Source organism: Poecilia formosa, unplaced genomic scaffold, assembly GCF_000485575.1.
Source record: "Poecilia formosa unplaced genomic scaffold, Poecilia_formosa-5.1.2 Scaffold66, whole genome shotgun sequence".
Lineage (NCBI taxonomy): Eukaryota > Metazoa > Chordata > Actinopteri > Cyprinodontiformes > Poeciliidae > Poecilia > Poecilia formosa.
Window position 1 is genome coordinate 2,091,973 of NW_006800005.1, and position 18,605 is coordinate 2,110,577.

At 42.8% G+C, this 18,605-nt stretch overlaps 1 protein-coding gene across 1 annotated transcript in view; it reads right to left on the reverse strand.

The window, feature by feature from the left end:
- tenm2a (teneurin transmembrane protein 2a) overlaps positions 1–18,605 on the reverse strand; it is a 296,883-nt gene that overhangs the window by 70,764 nt on the left and 207,514 nt on the right. The window contains exon 5 of the mRNA XM_016672797.1: positions 11,363–11,594. Within this exon, the coding sequence (XP_016528283.1) occupies positions 11,363–11,594 (232 nt within the window). The remainder of the gene's footprint in view (positions 1–11,362; positions 11,595–18,605) is intronic.

Consider the following 18,605-nt stretch of genomic DNA (forward strand, 5'->3'; position numbering starts at 1 on the left):
TATATATATATATATATATATATATATAATCATCTTGACACAAAAGCTGTAATCTTCAATAAAATGATGTCTTAATGCGTTTATTCATCCTGTGGGAAATCCAAATATTCCATGGTATGTGTGCTTATGTGTGTATGTGGCAAAAGACGTCTTTTATTTTTGTAGATTGCTGAGTCTGTGAGTAGGGTAGGAAAGTACAAGTCCTGTTTTCAGTCTATTACTTTTGTGGTCAATTTTCAGTTTGTGAAATAGGGTTTTATTTGTTATTTTTTTTATTTATTTATTTATTTATTTTTTTGCATTGTTGTAAATTTACCAAAATAAATCTGAAACTGAATTCATAAAAATTACACATACATGGTCAAGGTTGGGATGGGAGCCAGTATGGTCTCCTTCATTGTAAGCATTACTGCAAAAGATGAAAAACATTTAGATTTTTAGAGGCAATCAAAATTGATCAGATCAGAAAAAAAATACATTCCATTAACTGTAGATATATATTTTTTCCAAGTACACAATAGAAATATATATATTTTTTTATTAAGCAGCTAAGCTCAATGAGGGTGCAGATGATAAAACCCAGATATACATAGACAGCTCTGGAAAAAAAAATGATCAGATTTCAGATTTTACTCTCTATAAGAATATATTTGAGTAAAATGAACTTAATTCTTTTATTCTATGAACTACTGACAACATCCAAAATTCTAAGCAAAAATTTTGTATTTATTTGCAGAAAATAAAAAATGGTTAAAATCAGGAAAAAGATGCAGAGCTTTCAGAACTCGAATAATGCAAAAAAAAAAAAAAAGTTAATATTCATTTAGAAACAACAATACTAATGGTTTAACTCAGGAAGAGTTCAGAAATCAAAATTTAGGAGTTGAATTTTAGTTTCATATTATGGATTTAATCATGTAAAAATGCCCTGATTGTGCCTCTGCTACTACTGTACATGTCACTATTTCTACTGTAAGCGGCAGAAAACAGAGAAAATGTGTTTCTTTTTTTTTCCCCCTTAGTTTACTTGCTCTGTGGGAAACAGAAGAAACTAAACCCTAAACTTCTTGACTCACTCTTGGTAAAGATATTCTCATAACTAGAGTGAGTTATGAGGGCTCCGAGTCTCTTTTTCCTCTCCATCAACTGGATTTGTCACTCTTCTCCGCCTCCAGTCCAGGACTTGTGACTCATGTCTGCCTGAATGTGTGTCAGGGCTGTCCTTTTTCTAATGCAGCCCACTGTCACTAGCATTCAGACTATTGGCTGTCCTTTGAGAAGAAGGAAAACAGAGCTTATCTGTGCTGTGAGCCCCTCCGCTCCCCCCTATCATTTTGATGCCTTTAATCACTGCTGTTAACAAAACAGAGAGTGCGTGTGTCTTTTTTCCCCCTCCGCTAAAAACAGGTAATGGGCTCCAAGCATGAAGATTTGTTTTGGGAGCACTGCTCCACTCTCTCTATCAATTATTCAGTCCGCTGGTGCTGGTCCCCCTTCTCCCACTCTTTCTGCATTTTATACCACTGATTGTTGGATTGCTGTCCCCCCGGGTTGCCCTCCTTCCCCCGTTCCTCTCCCCGTTACCTGTCAGGTGTGTTGCACGAGAGAAAAGGGGAGAAAGGAGGAACAAAAACACACCCGACAGACGGAGGCACGGGGAGACGGCATGTAAAGGAAATATGATGTTATTGTCTAAAAATACCGCGCTCTTCGTGTCACCCTCCCACTCCCTTCACCCTTTTTTATTATGCATGAAAAATGTATATAAGCTGCCAAACGCAAGGATGCACATACGCGCGGGGTGTGCGCACAACAAAACGCGCGCCCACTTTTCCCAAGGTCAAGCAGCTTGTGTCTGCTTGAACTCATTTTCACAGCCATTGAAGCACTCTGTGATGGCAAGGCCGGCGCTAATTAATTACAATCCTCCTAATGTGCGGCGAGCGAGCCGGTGAGCCGCTCGCGTTCTGCGCGACACAATGCATGCGATTTTTGATGTGCCGGTATGCATTTGAACTCGCCCAGCGAAATCGTTTCAGTCCAAGGCTTTGTTGTTTGTGTGCAGACGGCGCTCGGCGAGCCTGTGTGGGATGGGAATATGTCTACGGTCCGCACTAATTATGAGCAGGAATGGAAAGTGTCTAATGTGCTCTGGGGAGGTAATTGACATTGATTTATGTTGCGGACGGCAATGGAGGGGTTCTATCATAGCAGGCAGCCAACAATCACAGCTCTGTATCATTAGGCAAGGGCTGGGTTGTGTATTTATGCGTGTGTGTTTTGTGCATCTGTTTATTTATTTAATTTTTTTTTTTTTTTTTTTGACAGTGGTCCAGTATGGAAATGCCACACATAATTAGAGAAAGCTGACAGAGACCCCGCCACCCCTACCTCCCAGCTACGGCTCCCCTCGCTGTCATCGCGTCTAATTCTTTATGCACACAAATACTCCGAACAAACAAAAACCTAAATCACACACCGACAAACATTTACGCCGTGACTTGGAGGTAAGCACCCACGCACGGGCGGCACAAATTTGTGCGAGTTTTCGTCCGCCGGCTTGTCCTGTAACCGCAGCCGATGGTTTAATTTGCATCCCCGCCGAGCAACAAGTGACATAAAGGAAGGAAGATGGAGATAGAAGGCTGCGCACTGGAAGACGGGCAGAGAAGAAGAAGAAGAAGAAAAAGAAGAAGAAGACAGGACATGTTTTTTCTCACCCCTCCCGCCCTCCAACGCTACGTCCCATCGAGAGAAAACGAGGACCTGGACAATTAACCACAGAACAGAGAGCATGCTGGGTAATTAGCGGCAAGTCAAAGCTGGCATTCCCCCTGAGCGAACAAACACACGCGCTTTTACACAGCCACGGAAGCACGGTTCATTTTCTCAGCTCTGACTAATACGAGGATGGCAGTCTGAGACGCATCAACACATGTCAGACGTAGAGAACAATTAAGGGAGGTCGACTTGTTAAGGGAGAGCCCATGAAAACACTCGGATCTGAGAATTAAACACAAAGCTCTCTGGGAGGGGAATATGGTGGAGGAAAACGATGACAACTGTTACCTTCTGTAATTACAAAAAAAAAAAAGAGAAAAACAACAAAAGATACGAAGAAAAAAACAAAACAAGCGGCAGGTGAAAACTGTGTGAGGGATGTTTATTCAGATGATTCTTTTGACGACAGACAAAAGATGAAAAATACTGCCCATCATGGATTGGGTCTCCAGACTAAAAGCCCAGATGTACTTCATTTAATAGTCAATGTTACAATTTCCATCCAGGAGTTATTAATCGTTTGAAAGCCTTATTAATATAACAGCTATTTAGTGAAGAGTTGTACAAATAATTCCTCAGTTTCGTCAGTTCAGTTCCTCAAAAAGTATTCATTTCTAGATACAAAAACCGGAGAGCGGTAGCGGATTGGTCAAAGAGAAATATTGACATATCTGTCTGAGCGCACGGCAACAAACTTCTGACCAATCAGAAGACACCTTGAAGAGAGCTAGTTCAGTGAGAAAAATGGCGCAATTTTGGTCTACGCAAAATGAGAGCTGATTTTGGAACTTCGGATGAAGTATGGGACTTTGGTAGTGGAGCGGAAGGTGTTGGGATTGGGAATCACATGGTCTGATGTATTTATTTATTTATTTATTTATTTATTTTGCTTTTTGCAGATGATATAGTAATGCTCTCATCTTCAGGGCATGAACTTCAGCATGCACTTGAGCAGATCGGAGCCGATTGTGAGGCGATTGGGACCAGACTCAACTCCTCCGAGGCCCTAAAAGCCCAACCGGAAAAAGGCAAATCCCAGCATGCAATTCTACCGTGGAGAATTTTAATTATCTTGATGTCACGTTCACAAACGATCGGTCAGGAGATGAATAGATAACCCGAGGCCACTTCTGCAGGAATGCGGATACTGTTCTGGTTTAAAACAGCTGAGCTAAAGAGCGAAGCTCTCGTTTCACCCATCAATCTACGGTCTCCCCCAATGGTCATAAGACATGGATCACAACGCAAAGAAAGACATCTTGCAGATCAGCAGCTGAAATGTCCTTCTTGCAGGTCAGCTGGATTCAGAGACATGATCTCTGCTGCATCTCTGCTTAAAAAAACATAAGTCAGAAGAGATGGTTCTGGTCGGGAAGCCTCCTGGGTCCTTCAAAGGTTTGCCAGGCAAGTCCCACTGGAGGAAGACCACAGGGTGGACCAAATACACGTTGGAGGGACTAAACATCCCTTCAGGTCACTGCAGGGGCTGCACAGAATACACCAGAGAGGAAGATTTCTGTGTTTCCCTACTGGACCTGTTACCTCTGCAGCCCAATTTTGGAAAAGGAGATCATGGATGCATAAAAAAAATGCACTGAAACTACAAAAAGCAATTATCAATTTAATTTGATCTTTGAAGATCAGGCTTCCAATAAGTCACTTCATAAACCCAACAACTGGCCAATGCCCAGACTGTTAAGAATAGATTAGCAGGGCCAATCTCTCTTCAAACTTAGTTGCATAACTTGTAGTTTATTGGTTCTCGACCAGCAGAAGTCTCTTTCTTTAAAAGAAGAAGAAGAAAAAAAACATCTCTTGTAATGTATAAAGGCATGTCTACCCCCTGTGCCATAAACTAAAAAGCAGTTAATTAATGCGTGACACATGATGATTAAATGCATGACTTAATCCAGAATGTGTCATGAAACTGCTCATCCTCGACAGATGATTAAATCACTGACCTTTTGTGATTAATCTGCTGTTAACATCAGACTCTGACTCATAGAATGTAAATCTACAGTTATGTATAGCCAACATTTGAATAAATTTCACATCTGTTTCTCTGCCGCTTTTGGTAGTTGGGAGGCAACCGGGCATCGTCGTCTCGCTCGGTGACGGCATGGCAACCCTCGGCGTGTGGACCGGGAAAGCCGGGGATCAAAACAGCAACTGTCTGGGAAAAGAAATGCGTCTTCCTCAGAAGCCGACCTCCAGCTGACCAGCTGCTGGGCAAGAGAGCGAGGAACAATGCTGTGATTACTGCTTCCTACTGCTGAATGCCCTTTGTTTTGGCTAAAGGATATGAAGGTAACTCTCAGACATATAAAAGAAATGAATAACTGAAGGAATGTGGCTCTATTGTAAAAAGTGCTTTAATTGCCCAAACCATGGCAGAGCAGATTTTAATGATTTATAAGCTGAGACAACCATTTGTCACTTTCAGTGCTGAATAGTGTCTGCTCGGAGCTTAGCTAAAGGGCTATTTCACAGTTTTTAGTTTTTTTAATTTCTGAACATCCATACGTTTATCTTTAGTTACTGCAACTCTTCACAGGTCTGCCAGTTTGAGCTCTCGCTAAAACTAGAAAGACAGAGAATAGACTTCAAAATGTTAGTCTGGTCAGTTTGGATATGTAGCAATTTACTTTCTCTTTTGAAAATATGTTCATGATAAATATAAACGGGTGTTTTTCAGCGTAGACACAATTTCGTACTGCGGCTGCACTGGTTATGGTCTCAAGCATAAACACATTTGCTTTTGTCATTAAACTAGAAAAAAAAAACTTTAAAAGAGAATGCAGTTGGAGGAAAACACATTTTTTTCGATTATTAGAGGAGCGGAGAAGAAAAGCCGAATATTCATTTTAAAGCAAACGTTAAGAGAATGCAAGGTCATGTTGTTAATAAGCTTTGCATAACGTTAAGGAGTAATGGTTGCGCATTACAGGAGCGGCTGCACGGCTAAGAATAAATCTTTTCTCGATCCTTTTCCACAGGTTGGATCTTCTCCCTGTCGCCTCGGTAATGCATTTGAAAGTAACCCACCCTCCCTAACCCCATCCTCCGCCGTTCTCTCCAGATAAATTGAGATGCTGCAGCCTTCTCGAGGAGCTTATTTCTCCCTTAGACTTGTGGCCCACAGAGGAGTGGGCAGGTGGGGGTGCTGGGGAACGTCCTGAGATCACAGAGAGAGATTGAACCTGGCATCAGCGAGGCAAAAAGGCTCCAAGGGACCAATTGGAAATCAGGTGCTTTCTCACAAAATGCTGCAACACATGTATACACATGTGCATTCGCCCTCACATAGAAAAATGCGCTCTTCGCCTCTTTTTCTCGCTCGGCCTTACAAACACACACGCACGCACACGATAGCGGGAGCCATCTACAGTCATTTATCTCACACTGGTAAATGTATCCATGTTCCTCGGGTCCCAATCTCCCTCCTCGTCCTTTCTGTCTTCTCTCACACACACTCCCCAAAACAATCTCCTTCAATCACCACTTCTCTCAATTTCTTTGCCTCTCTCCCCATCTTTATCTCTCCCTCCTCTACCGTAAACCCTTTCTTTCACCCCCACTTCTCCGCCGACTTATATTTCTCTGCTATCTTCCCGCTCCCCCGATCGTCAATTTCTATCTCTCTCCGACTCTGCCAGTCATCCGAGCCCTAGAGTGCTCTTAGGTGATCAATCTTCATCCTCTCAGGGCTGTCAAAGTATTGGGTCAGGCCGCATGCACACACACACACACACACGCACACACACACACACACACACACGCACGCACGCTTTCACCATAACGAGTGGACATCAAATGCCAGGATTTACATATGATCACGACAGGGGGGCCAGTCACAATCGCCGGGAGCACACACGCTTGGATGTAATCACACAGTAAACACAAACGCACTCAATCACCAGCAGTGGCTCCCTCACGCGAGCAGGTTGCTCATCATTTCCTATAGCTGCCGGTTATAATGAGACGGAGGACGCCTACTGCCAGCGCAGGGTTTGCTGTGACTTTTTTGGCTCTGCCTTGCTGGCTCCGACCCAATCACAAGCTCCAGCAGCTCCAGACATTCCCGTCTCATCCTCCCCGTCGCAGCCAGGACCACCGAGCGGCGGGGGCTCGATCCAGGCCGGAGGGCGGAGCTCTGGGCTCCATTCACAGCGGCAGGCTCTGAGCCAAGCCCGGCCGCGCCACCTGAGCATGGACAAACACTGCCTCTGAGGGAGCGGGGCCAATGTGACGTGGCAATCATGTACACCCTCGGAAGGACAAAAATAAAATAAAATAAAGTAATTCATACTTCAGTTTTGTTTCAGCAGAGACCCCCCCTGAACTATTCCTGACAGCAGGAATGGCAAATAAAACTGGAACTGCAAGCAATTATTACGGGTTCCTCGTAAGATCCCGCCCGCCACCACTCACCCTCCCACATGTATGGTGATGCACAAATCTGTATCTGAAACTCTACTCCATAACCTCGATGTCATCAATCACTCTGTAACCCGTTTTGTTACTGCTATCCCTTTTAATGCGCACCATTGTCATCTACGCTCACTTGTAAAACCTGCCACTGCTCCGTTCACGCAGATTAATAAATTGGTACAAATTAATCTGTAAAACTATCAATGGCAAAACCCCTCCGTACCTTTGCCCACTCATCAGTATTTCCAACGATACTCGCATTTTATGTTCTTATAAATTCATCACTATGATGGACCTGAGAGTTCGTACATCCTTAGGCTGATCCTCATTTCATTTTGCGGCAACAAATTGGAACGACTTGCAAAAAAAAAAAAATGCCGAGAGATCAGTACATTCACATCTTAGTTAAAACCAGCGACTGATTAATGCAGCTGTTTTTACAAACTGTTCATATGTGTATTATGGTACATTTAGTCAGTACGAATGTGGTTGTTCTCTTATTTTTTTTTTTCTGTTGTATGATATTTTAATGCGTTCTGAACAGGTTGCTGTTGAAAATGAGAATAAATAAGTAAAAAAAAAAAGGAAAAGAAAGAAAAAGTCTCCAAATGATTTGCACGTCCCCACGGCAACGCGGGTCCTGATAAGCAACTGTGAGAATCTTTTTTTTTTTTTTTCCTTTTCTAAAAGGCGTTCTTGTTCGACACCGTGCCTCTTGCCGATCAAGCAGAACAACACATTGCTTCAGCGCTGGCTGAGCGTAGGCCAGATATCAGTGTGGCTGAATTAAACATGGCCCGGCCTCATAAATACTGCACGGGGCCAGCACTCGGGGGAGCTTATCTGGACCCATCAGAGCTGGAAGCTCCAGTGCCCAGCAGGAGGAACGCAGCTACGCAGCTTGCAGAGTTAAAAACGTTAAGAGACGGGCGGCGAGCGTGCTAGCAGGGAGGACGGCAGCGTCCCTCGAACTGCGTGCCTCATGAATAGTAATACCCCGCATGAATGCTCTGTTTGCCCAGTAAGTGTTCTTTGTACACTGGCAAAGGCACACGTGTAGCGTGTGTGAAAATGGTTTGTATTTCCTGCCAGCTCACTCCAGGTAGCATGCATAATAGCTCTGATATGCGTAGCTTTTTTTGTGTCAGGCTTTGTGATGGGGTAGAGAGTGCTTCCGAGTGACACACTCAGGAGTCATTTCCTTTTGTGATCCGGAGGGTTGCGTACGAGAAGTTCCTCTGTGAACAAAATTGTGTAAATCATTTAGAAATTACCCTGTTGGGTGTTAGAAAGGAGAGCCAGGCCTCTTGGTTTCCCTCCTGACCCCCGAGTTCATATCATCGGCGCTGCGGCCACTTGTCTCGCACCCGTTTTACGCACAGCATTTTGTCATGCTACAACAAAAAAAATGCTTATTTACTAAATAATTGCATGTGATAGACCATGGGTGTCAGACTCATTTTCATTTCGAAGCATCCTCAAAGAGCCGATTGTGGCAGACATTTTTGATGAAACATTAACAAACTGTTAAGGTACTACAGCTTTCACTGCATATTTCTTAAATTTAAGTAAGATTAAAATCTTTTCACATTGTAATTGGTTTGATTTGACTGATGAAATCATATCTAAGCACACAACTGTTATCTTGAAGTGATATTTTTGTGGAGTCATGAGGGCCACGTAGTTAGTTGTGACCCGTGGGCCTTGAGTTTGACACATGTGCAATAGACCAAAACGAAGCAGTGTACAATTAGAGAGTTCTTTTCTTCCATGTCTCTCTAATAAAGTTGAATACCTAGAAGCTGTAAATGTTAGCTCCTTGCTCTTTGCGAAATAGTTTTCCGTTCTCGTGGCAGATTCAATTAGATTTAGGTCTAGACTTTGACTGCTTCACTCCTATCCAGGCATATGCTTTGATTTAGGCCCTACTACTGAATGGACGCTGAGAGGCACTTCCTGTCCTGCTGGACGATAATCCTCTACCTTCATTCAAATCTGCTTAACGCACAATGTAAAGTTGCCAAGTCCACAAATTCTCCCACCTGAGCTGTGGATCTCTGCAGCTCCCACAGAGTCGCTTTGAGTGTCTTTCCCGGTTAGTTCTTTCCTTGCTCGGCCGGTTACTTTAAAAAGATGCTGGGATTAAATGAACACAGGCTTTATGTACTAAATGGTTTGCTAAGTACATCTGCACTTCTCTTTGTTGTTTTATTGCAAACAACACAGCAACATTTGCAGTTGCAATATGACAACGTGTGAAAAAGTTCAAGCACATAACTTCCTGTAAGAGCAGCAGGAGCTGCCATATTACCGCAGTCCATCCTTTCCACAGCTTGGGCCACGTTCTTCATAACTTTGCTCCCGGAGTTTTGTGATAACTTTGCAGCTCGGTGTTGTCTGATGTGTTTTAAATGGTATGGATTTGTACCGCAGCTGACACGGAGTCTGCAGCTCCCTCCTTTGCATAGTTAGAAATTATTATTGACTGGGAAGTTCAAAGAAGAGCTTTCATCTTAATTGCGTCACACCTTTCAATTTTTTATAACACGGGCTCTGCTGGATTTTAAACGCTTTCTCCAAGACGTTGCGGAATACAAATTCACCTGTTCAATAAACCCGTTTGCGTGGTGCAAACTGCAAACTCATTTTAAGGCAAAAAAAAAAAAGAAAGCGTTAGCTTGCACATAGAGAGCCAGTTCAGAAGGGTTCGGAGGAGACAGTGTTGCTATGAGGCCATTTTGTTGCCAATTGGAGTCACAGTAGCTCTTAGCTTTAACCCTCAGCAGTTTCTGCTAGAACCACATAGAGGCTTTAAGTTTTCTTAGGCAACATTTTGTTCAGTTTGGATGAAGAATTATAAAGCAGAATGTAGCTAAAATGTCTTTAACCTTCAATTTGTCACAACTTAATACCAGAGGAAAAGCCACACATCTGGCTAAAAAAAACAGTTTTAGTTTTAGCTACATTTTGAGAAAAGTAAGATTTCCCTCTTTTACGTTTTTTTTTACAAAGGAGAAGAATGATAAATCACAACCTGTGCTTTGAAGACTCTTTAATGTCAGAATATTTCTGTCCAGTTTTGTCTGTTCTATAAATTGCTGCTTTTAACGTTTGTTTGATTCTAAAGTGGTCCTAATAAATAGTAGGTTTATTCGGCTTAGGTTTGAAAAGTATAAGTAGTTCAGATCTTGAACTAATGATGATGAAATGTGGTCCAGACTCATTACAAAAAATGTGAGAAGAAAACAACGCCTTTTTGTCTGTGACTGATAGAAGGTGTGCATCAGGTGTGAGCTTCAGTATTGGCTGACAGTCAGCTGCTGTATTCTTACAGTTCTTACTTTGTTTCCTTTTTTCCTACTAAGAACCTAAAATGCATTCGGTAGAGGCCTCAATGCTTTTGTTTCACATCCAGTTTTGTGAATCTTCTGATTCTGATTTCCCTTTGCAAACTACAAGAATATATAAAAATAGCAACAAAAAAAAAAAATTCTTGTCTTCGCAGTGTCAGTGGACTTTAATTATTTCCAAGAGAAGCAGAGGAGGCACCACAGCATGTGTGTGACAAAGCAAATGCTGTAAAGTCAGCCTTACCGTTGTCTACTTTAAGTCTCACTCTCTCTCATTCTTTCACAGCCTCAGAACAGTTGGCATCTCTCAACTTGTAGAAAAAGTTTTCTTTTGACCTTTTCTGTGGTTTTATTTATTTGTAAACACCTCCTCTATGCTAATGGTTGCTATAATTACAAACTTGCTCTGTCCACTCAGTGGCAGCATCCACACTGAAGAGTGTTGATGTCAGTGTGCTTACCTTCCTAAAATAATTGTTGGCTTATGTCATTTTATTGCCAAATATAATCACTTTCTTTTTATTACCAAAAGATAATTTAGGCTAAAAAGAATTGCTTTTGGTAAAAATAAATAAATAAATTAATTAATTAATTTAAAAAAATGACAATAAGGTGCCTTCACTGACTAGTAAATGATCAAGTCTTTGAGTTTCTGAGTGATAAGTAAAAATTAAGCTGAAATTCATCTGATCAAGAGCCACACAGGGTTGATTCCCCTGATAAACTTACTGTTTTTAGTTGACCCATCAGAAGCAAAAACCCGCCCAGAAGAATAAAATAATACACATTGATCTTCTGACCTGGTTTCCAACGGGACGTTGCTGTTGAGCACCCAGCTGTCCTGTAGCTGGACCGACTCCGGGGTGGTGGGTCCATCTCCGGTGCCCGGAGCCGGGGCGTGAATGGGGTTCCGTCCTCCCCTCAGGGTGTTTCTGTTCAGGCTGTTTGCAGACTGGTGGGACAGGTTGTGGTGGTTGTGTGGAGGCGGCAGTGGAGGCTGCAGCGTGGACTGACTGTGGTGGTTGGCGGCCCCTGGAAGACAGAATTTTTTTTTTTTTTTTACCAGGATTCTGAATGAGGAGATTGTTTTCTCCAAACTGGACACGTGCAAAATTACAGCTGACCTGTTATTCTACAACAGGCGTTCATTCATGTAGGTGAAACATAAAGCTCTCGGGCAAATTAACACCCAATTATACAATATTTTTCAACAATCATTCAGACAAGGTGTCATATTGTCAAAACAATCAATAACTCACGCCGACAGACGACTGCAGCAACAAAGACACGTGAGAACTTCATCTCCCCCTATTTCCTTTCACAGTTTCGGTACTCCATTCTTCTTTTCCCCCCGGCATCATCTCTTCCTCCCCCCTCTTCCTTTATCCCCTCTTTTCCTGCCCAGCGTTTCTTTGTCACATCTAAGCGGACGCACGCGTGTGAGTGTGTGTGAACAATATTAGAGCACTCAGCGCTGCATGCGCCCTCATCTCTTGCTCTCAGACTTGAGGGAACATGTCAGCTTGAATCCAATAGCAGCCCCCTCCAACAATGAGCTAATGGACTGTTGAGTGAGGGAGCTGAAAAACAAACCGGCATGACTCAGACAAGAACACCCATTCACACATCACCTTTCTCCCTTTTCCCTCTCGCTAAAGCAGCAGCGGGGCGGGGCGAGCGGGAGGAGGGGGGGCCTGAGCCCATCTTCATTGTGTGTGTGGTTTGCTCAGGAAAATCAATAAACCACATACTATACAGCATAAGCGGCAGCCCGACACAATTGCCTCACTTCACAGGCTTTAGCGAGCGTTTTGTTTATGGGCTCGGACTCGGAGCACAGCTGGCCTGAGTTAGCTTAAAATGTACGCCATTAAAAAGGCACCTAAAGAGAGCAACTCCAGCACAGGATTCCTACGCCCCTGATATTTAAGTTCTGATGTATGCCGCCAGAAATCCTCAGTCTGAGTCGTTTCTTAAAGTATAAACAAAACATATTTTTATTTTCTCTGCCGTTAGTCTGTTGATGTGTAACGTGGAAAACTAGAGACTTTAAAGAAGGAAAGGAAATATTAGGAGGATGGATGGACAGATGGATGGATGAACGGATGGACGGATGATGGATGGATGGATGAACAGATGGATGGACGGACGGACGGACGGACGGATGGATGGATGAACGGATGGATGGATGATGGATGGATGGACAGATGGACGGATGATGAACGGATGGATGGACGGATGGATGGATGGACAGATGGATGGATAAATGGATGGACGAATGGACGGATGATGGATGGATAGATGGATAGATGGATGAACGGATGGATGGATGAATGGATGGATGAACGGGTGGATATTCAGACGCATGGATGGATGGACGGTTGGATGGATGGACAGATGGATGGATGAATAGATGGATGGATGAATACATGGATGGATGGGTGAATGGATGGATAGAGGGATCCATCAAACGATGGATGGATGTAGAATTAACAGAGGACTTCAAAATAGAACGACATAGAAAATAAGACCTGGATATTTAAAAAAAAATATATTAAAAACATTTCTCTTCATCTAGAAATGTAAACAGACACATTTCTAATTCCAAACTTTCTCCACACATTTCCAAACTGAAATGGAAAACAAATCAAAAGTCTCCTGGATGTTCACCTCATGAAAATTTGCAGCAAATTCCCAAAGATTTTTCTTCCTCTGCTCAGGCTCGGCTTTCCTACCACGCTTGAGGAAATGCGACCCGCTACAGTTTGCACAAACTTGTTGACAGCAAACAGACAGACTTAGAAATGAGCCTGCGAAACATACTCTGTCACGGCACCGCCTGAGCGAAGGGGGGGGGGAAAAACGAAAAAGAAAGAAAGAAAGAAAAAAGTGTCATAACAAAGTGTCCATGCTTTTACTTCACTGCTGTCTGAAAAGAAATGTTACATTATTGGAAAAAACACACAGAGTTATTGATGTTGCAGCTGGCGTTCAATCCTGGGCTCTGCAACACAGTTTTCTTTGTCTTTCAGCAACTCTACATGTTGCACTTTCATCATCTTCTTGCACTTCTAAACGTGGAATACATCATCATGATTGTTTGTTTGCACATCGCCTCCCTTGTACTCATCACAGATCCGAGTAAGCGCGCATATGCAGACATACATGTGGGGCGAAGACAACCGAAGCGGCTGCTTCGTCAACCTGCGAGATCACACTTGCCCTCCTCCATTTCTCATCTCCTCTGGAATCAGACGAGAAAAGCAACGCTGTGTGAGAGGAAGAGAGACGTGCGGATGTGTTGCGTTCTCCCGAACGCCCGTCTGCTTGGATTTCACGAAGCTTTCAAAGAGGCAGGAAGGATGGCGACTTTGCAAAACCCCACCGAGTGTTCAGTCCCACCGGGGAAATAAACTCGAGATTTAAGTGGGCCTGAGAAAAGTATCCACACCTCTTTGTCACATGACATTTTGTTTAATTGTTGAGGTTTTTCAGCTAGATTAACACAACATGACGCCTCAAACTCAGGTAAAAGCAAAGCACATTTATTTTTCACCGATTCAGAGTTGAGTGGTATTTACTGACAAACGATTAGGAAAAAAATAATTACCTGTAAGAGTATTTTTACTACTCTTTACCTTCTCTTTTTACTCAATTTCATGAAGTGAAAAGTATTGCTACTTTTTCTTGAATAATAATTTCTGGTTATTCTACATGTTTTAACCAAAAATTCACCAGACACACACCTGCAATTTTTGTTTTGAAATTTGAAATAAACTGAATTGCAATTTTTTTTTTTTTTTGTCTTTAGCTTAATTTTTTTTAGGTAATTTTGTAATTATTATTTTTGTATGAATGATTAAAATAACATTTGATTCATCTGGTGATGTAGTCTTTAAATGTTTTCATCAGGTACTCTGTACTCAAGTAGACTTTTCACAAAATATATTTTTACTCCTACTTGAGTATTTTCTTGGGCAGCTACTTTTTGCTTTCACTCGAGTTAAAATATGTAGAATAAGTACAATATTTGGGTACTCTACCCACCTCAGGTCTGATATAACATCAAAAATAAAGCTTTCTTGTTTTAGATTAGTTTGGATAACACCTTTTTTTTCTATTTAGTAACAATTGAGAGCGATAAAACAGAAATTTACACCACTTTTATTAATATGTAGCAGACTTATCAGTAACACTTTATTTGAAAGGATGTGCATAATAAAACTGACATGAGACTGTCATAAAGAACATCAGTTTTTAGTCTCACTAAACCAGAGAATATGTACTCAAAATGAATTTGTAAACTGTAATCCAGCATTGGTGTAACAGCTTCTTCCTTTCTGAGCGGCTCTTTGGTTCAAGTTGTTGCAGGACTAGTTTTAGTGTAAGTAGAGACATTCTGACAGCTTCAGCCAAGCATCCTCAGCTTACATTTACTCTGACTAAGTCCAGTGTGGGTCAAATCTGTGCCACCTTGTCTTGTCCCATCACAGAAAAGCATCGAAGTACATATGGAAAATGTTTGTAGGCATTGCAGTTCTTCATGTGCTAATGAGCCTCTTCCTCATTTTTCTCTTTTAGCAGTATTTAGAATAGATGGGGAGGAGAGGAGGGGGCAGCGGGCTCCCACCGGAACTGCAGCTGCACTGGAAACCAGTTTACAACATGACCTGATTCCTCCGCGGCACCACTGGGACTCAGGTGACACCAAACACGGCCAGTGAAGAACAGATGCGAGTGAAAGGAGAGAAGAGGGGAAGACGAATGGAAGACAAGAGAGAGAGAGAGGGAGAGAGAGAGAGAGGCGGGGAACTGACCTCTGCTCTGCAAGAGAGTCCCAAAACATCTGTCTGAACATGCAAAGATCCCCGTGGGAGAAAGCGATCCACGCCCAGGCGTGCACACGCGTCCCGTCGCGTGAACATACCTGCAGCCGAAAACACCTGCGAGAAGAAGCTCCGTCTCCTGCATCATGGATGCGGAGAGAGAGAGAGGCAACTGACAGATGCTGTAAATTTTTACACCTTGTTGTGCCCTCCTTCCGCTCCTCCTCCCCGTAAACTCGTCATTTCTTCATGAGGGAATTGTTTCCCTTCCTTTCATCTCGCTTTTATTTGCATTTTGTTTGTGTCCTCCGTTGAGATCTGAAGCCATTTTGGGATGAACCTAGTTTGTTTGAAGCCTTTTAAAAATAAATCTGACTTGACTTCAGCTCAAGCACAACGCCTCAATAAATGCGAAGAGCAGCGGCTCCCGCCACATCCCATTTCCATAAATACATTTGTTTAGTAACAATGCGTGCAACAACAGCAGCAACAACAAAAAAAGCTGCCTGGAAAAAACTTGCACACACACACACACACACACCTGCAGGCGTGGAATCAGCAGACCATCACACGCGAAGGCCCTCACCCACTCACTGCCACGATTCAAATAGCATAAAAATGGAACGCCTTTTCTTTTCTTTTTTTTTTTTTGGTTTTCTTACTTTCATATCTAATATTTGAAACATGTTTCTATATTAAATGTGAACAAGCAGTTTACTGATGCCATGAACATTTTGGCACATTTTGACCACAAACCTGAACGGGTTTCCTAGAGCTGACACAAATACAAATCCAGTAGAATTTAGTTTTTTTTTTAAGTGAAAGAAAAATTACAATTTTTAAATATCTGAAAGTATTTATGCATTTGTACTCAGCTCACCTTAGTTAACACAGTAAAAACACAATTTTCTACAATCACAAATGTTTCCCCCTCCCCCTTTTTACCATTTGTGCACATAGAAATGTATTGTTTTGTAAAAGTCTTGCATGGATTCTTAATTGGATTTAGGTTTGACCCGTTCAAACATACAAACATCCTTTGATCTCAACCCACTGTAACATTCCTGATTGTCCCATCTGAGCTGCGGCTCTCTGCAGCTCCTCCAAAGCCACCATGGATCAGCTGACTAAAACTCTCCTTCCTGGCCTGTTAGCTTAGCTGTAAGTGTGGGTGCTTCAAGCAGCTGCTCGGTTTGCTTCTGTCTTGGGCCGACTCTGGTAGGCGCCAAAGCAGGGGGAACTGCACTGCTTTAGTATTTCTGAGTGGAGAAACTTTATCCATCACATTATGTAATAGAAAAATGAAACTTGCTGACACACAAAAAAAACCCCGAGTTCAATTATGCATGCATCAAAATCCTGCAGAGGGTAAATAATGAATGAAGAAAGGAAGTCCTACTGTTATTTACTTTATAAACAACAGAACACTGTTACACAGATAATGGAATTTTATCTTTTTTTTTCTTTAGAAAATTCGATATTTGATCGACGCAATTTTTATTCTTACCGTCAAAGAACTTCAAAAATAGATAAAATATCTTATTCAGTGTTTAGTGGAAGCTTAGATCACCATAACTTTTTTTGAGTGCTCTAAAATGTGTATGAAATATTATTTCAGCAGGAAAAAATGTATGCCAAAAAAAAAAAGAAAAAATGTATCCATAACAAAAAATAAATAAAACCTTCGAGCTTGCTGGAGGAAACACAAACATACTGAAGTTGTAAAGGCAAATGGTTTCACACGGCGCTCACTGACAGGCCCCTGAATAAAACCGCAGCTCGTTTTGGCCGCAGAACGCAGCGAGAGCTGAACCAGGACTCTGTCGGATGAGCTGACTGACTGGTGCAGTTCAACCCGCGGGCAGGCTAATAGGAACCGTGGAACCCGATTTGATAAAAGACCAAGTATGCAACAAGGAAATTGAGCAATTAGCGAGCAGCCAAGCAGATCGCATTTTATTTCATTCCTGATTTATCTCTCTTTCTTCTTTTCTGCAAAGTAAACTCTGGTCGTGAAAAAAGAAGAAGAAGAAAACGATTCTCTGTTTTTGTTGTCACCTTTTGTTGGGGGGTGGGGGAGGAAGGCGAAGAGCCGCCGCTGAAGCCTGACCCACTTTATTCGGTCCAAGGTCTCCCCAGCGACTGGCGAGGAAGAAGAAGAAGAGGAGGACAGTGGAGACTATATAGCAAGTGAGCCGGTGCGTTTGGCTCAGGCTAATCCCTGGAAGTCCATTATTCTCGCCAATTCGACGAAGCACCTCGCCTCGCCTCGCCCGGCGGAGGAGCATTAGCCTGTCTGCTAACCTGCCTCCCCGTGAAAACCCCCGCTTGCCCACAGACACACACTTTCAGTGTGAGGCGAGGGTCGGAGGGGCGGGGGGGTAGGGGGCCTCGCCGCACCATATTAATCTCACAGTGTGCGTCTGTGTCTGCATGCAAGTGTGTGGCCAGCTGGCAGCGGGAAGCAACCGAGGCAGTTTGTTTTGCAGCCCTGGATGAGCAAACTGTTTATTGACATTTTCTGTGGTTAACAGAGAGAAGTCACAGAGCATGGATGCATGTGTGTGTGTGTGTGTGTGTGTGCGCGCATGTGCGCACAAAAACGCCCATTCAGCAGATATAAAGCAACCGCTCTTCCCTCCATCCCAACTTTCTGTAGTTCTTCAGGAGAAAGACAGAAAAAAACAAACTGCAGGCTTCATTGTTTCAGCCATGCACCTTCCCTCCCCGCTTTTTGCTATGCAGCTTGTGTTTAAAGGTGGTATATTCCCATGTGCCGCTGCTTCCTGTGTCCTCTGTCAGAGAATGTCACACGCTCCTCATTTGTCATTCTTCTCAGAGCTCAGAGGATGAGCAGGGAAGGAGAGCTTGAGGTGAAAACTCAGAAACTCGTACGTGCTGACAAAGGGGGCTTATTTGTCACATGGATTTTTCTTTTTTTCCCCCTTTTTTTGGCTTTATCCTAAACAGACGAATGCGCTCATATTAACATACAGGCATGAAAGGAAAGTCGGCGTCAAAGACATACATTTACACAAACACACACACACACACACACACCGGTATACATACACATCCGCCTCTGCCTTGGCTAGTCATCTCTGTCTAATTAGGAGGCAATAATCCGCTAGAGAAGAGTCATCAAATTCAGCCAAAAACAAACACTCCATGAGCACACACACACACACACACACACACACACACACACACACACACA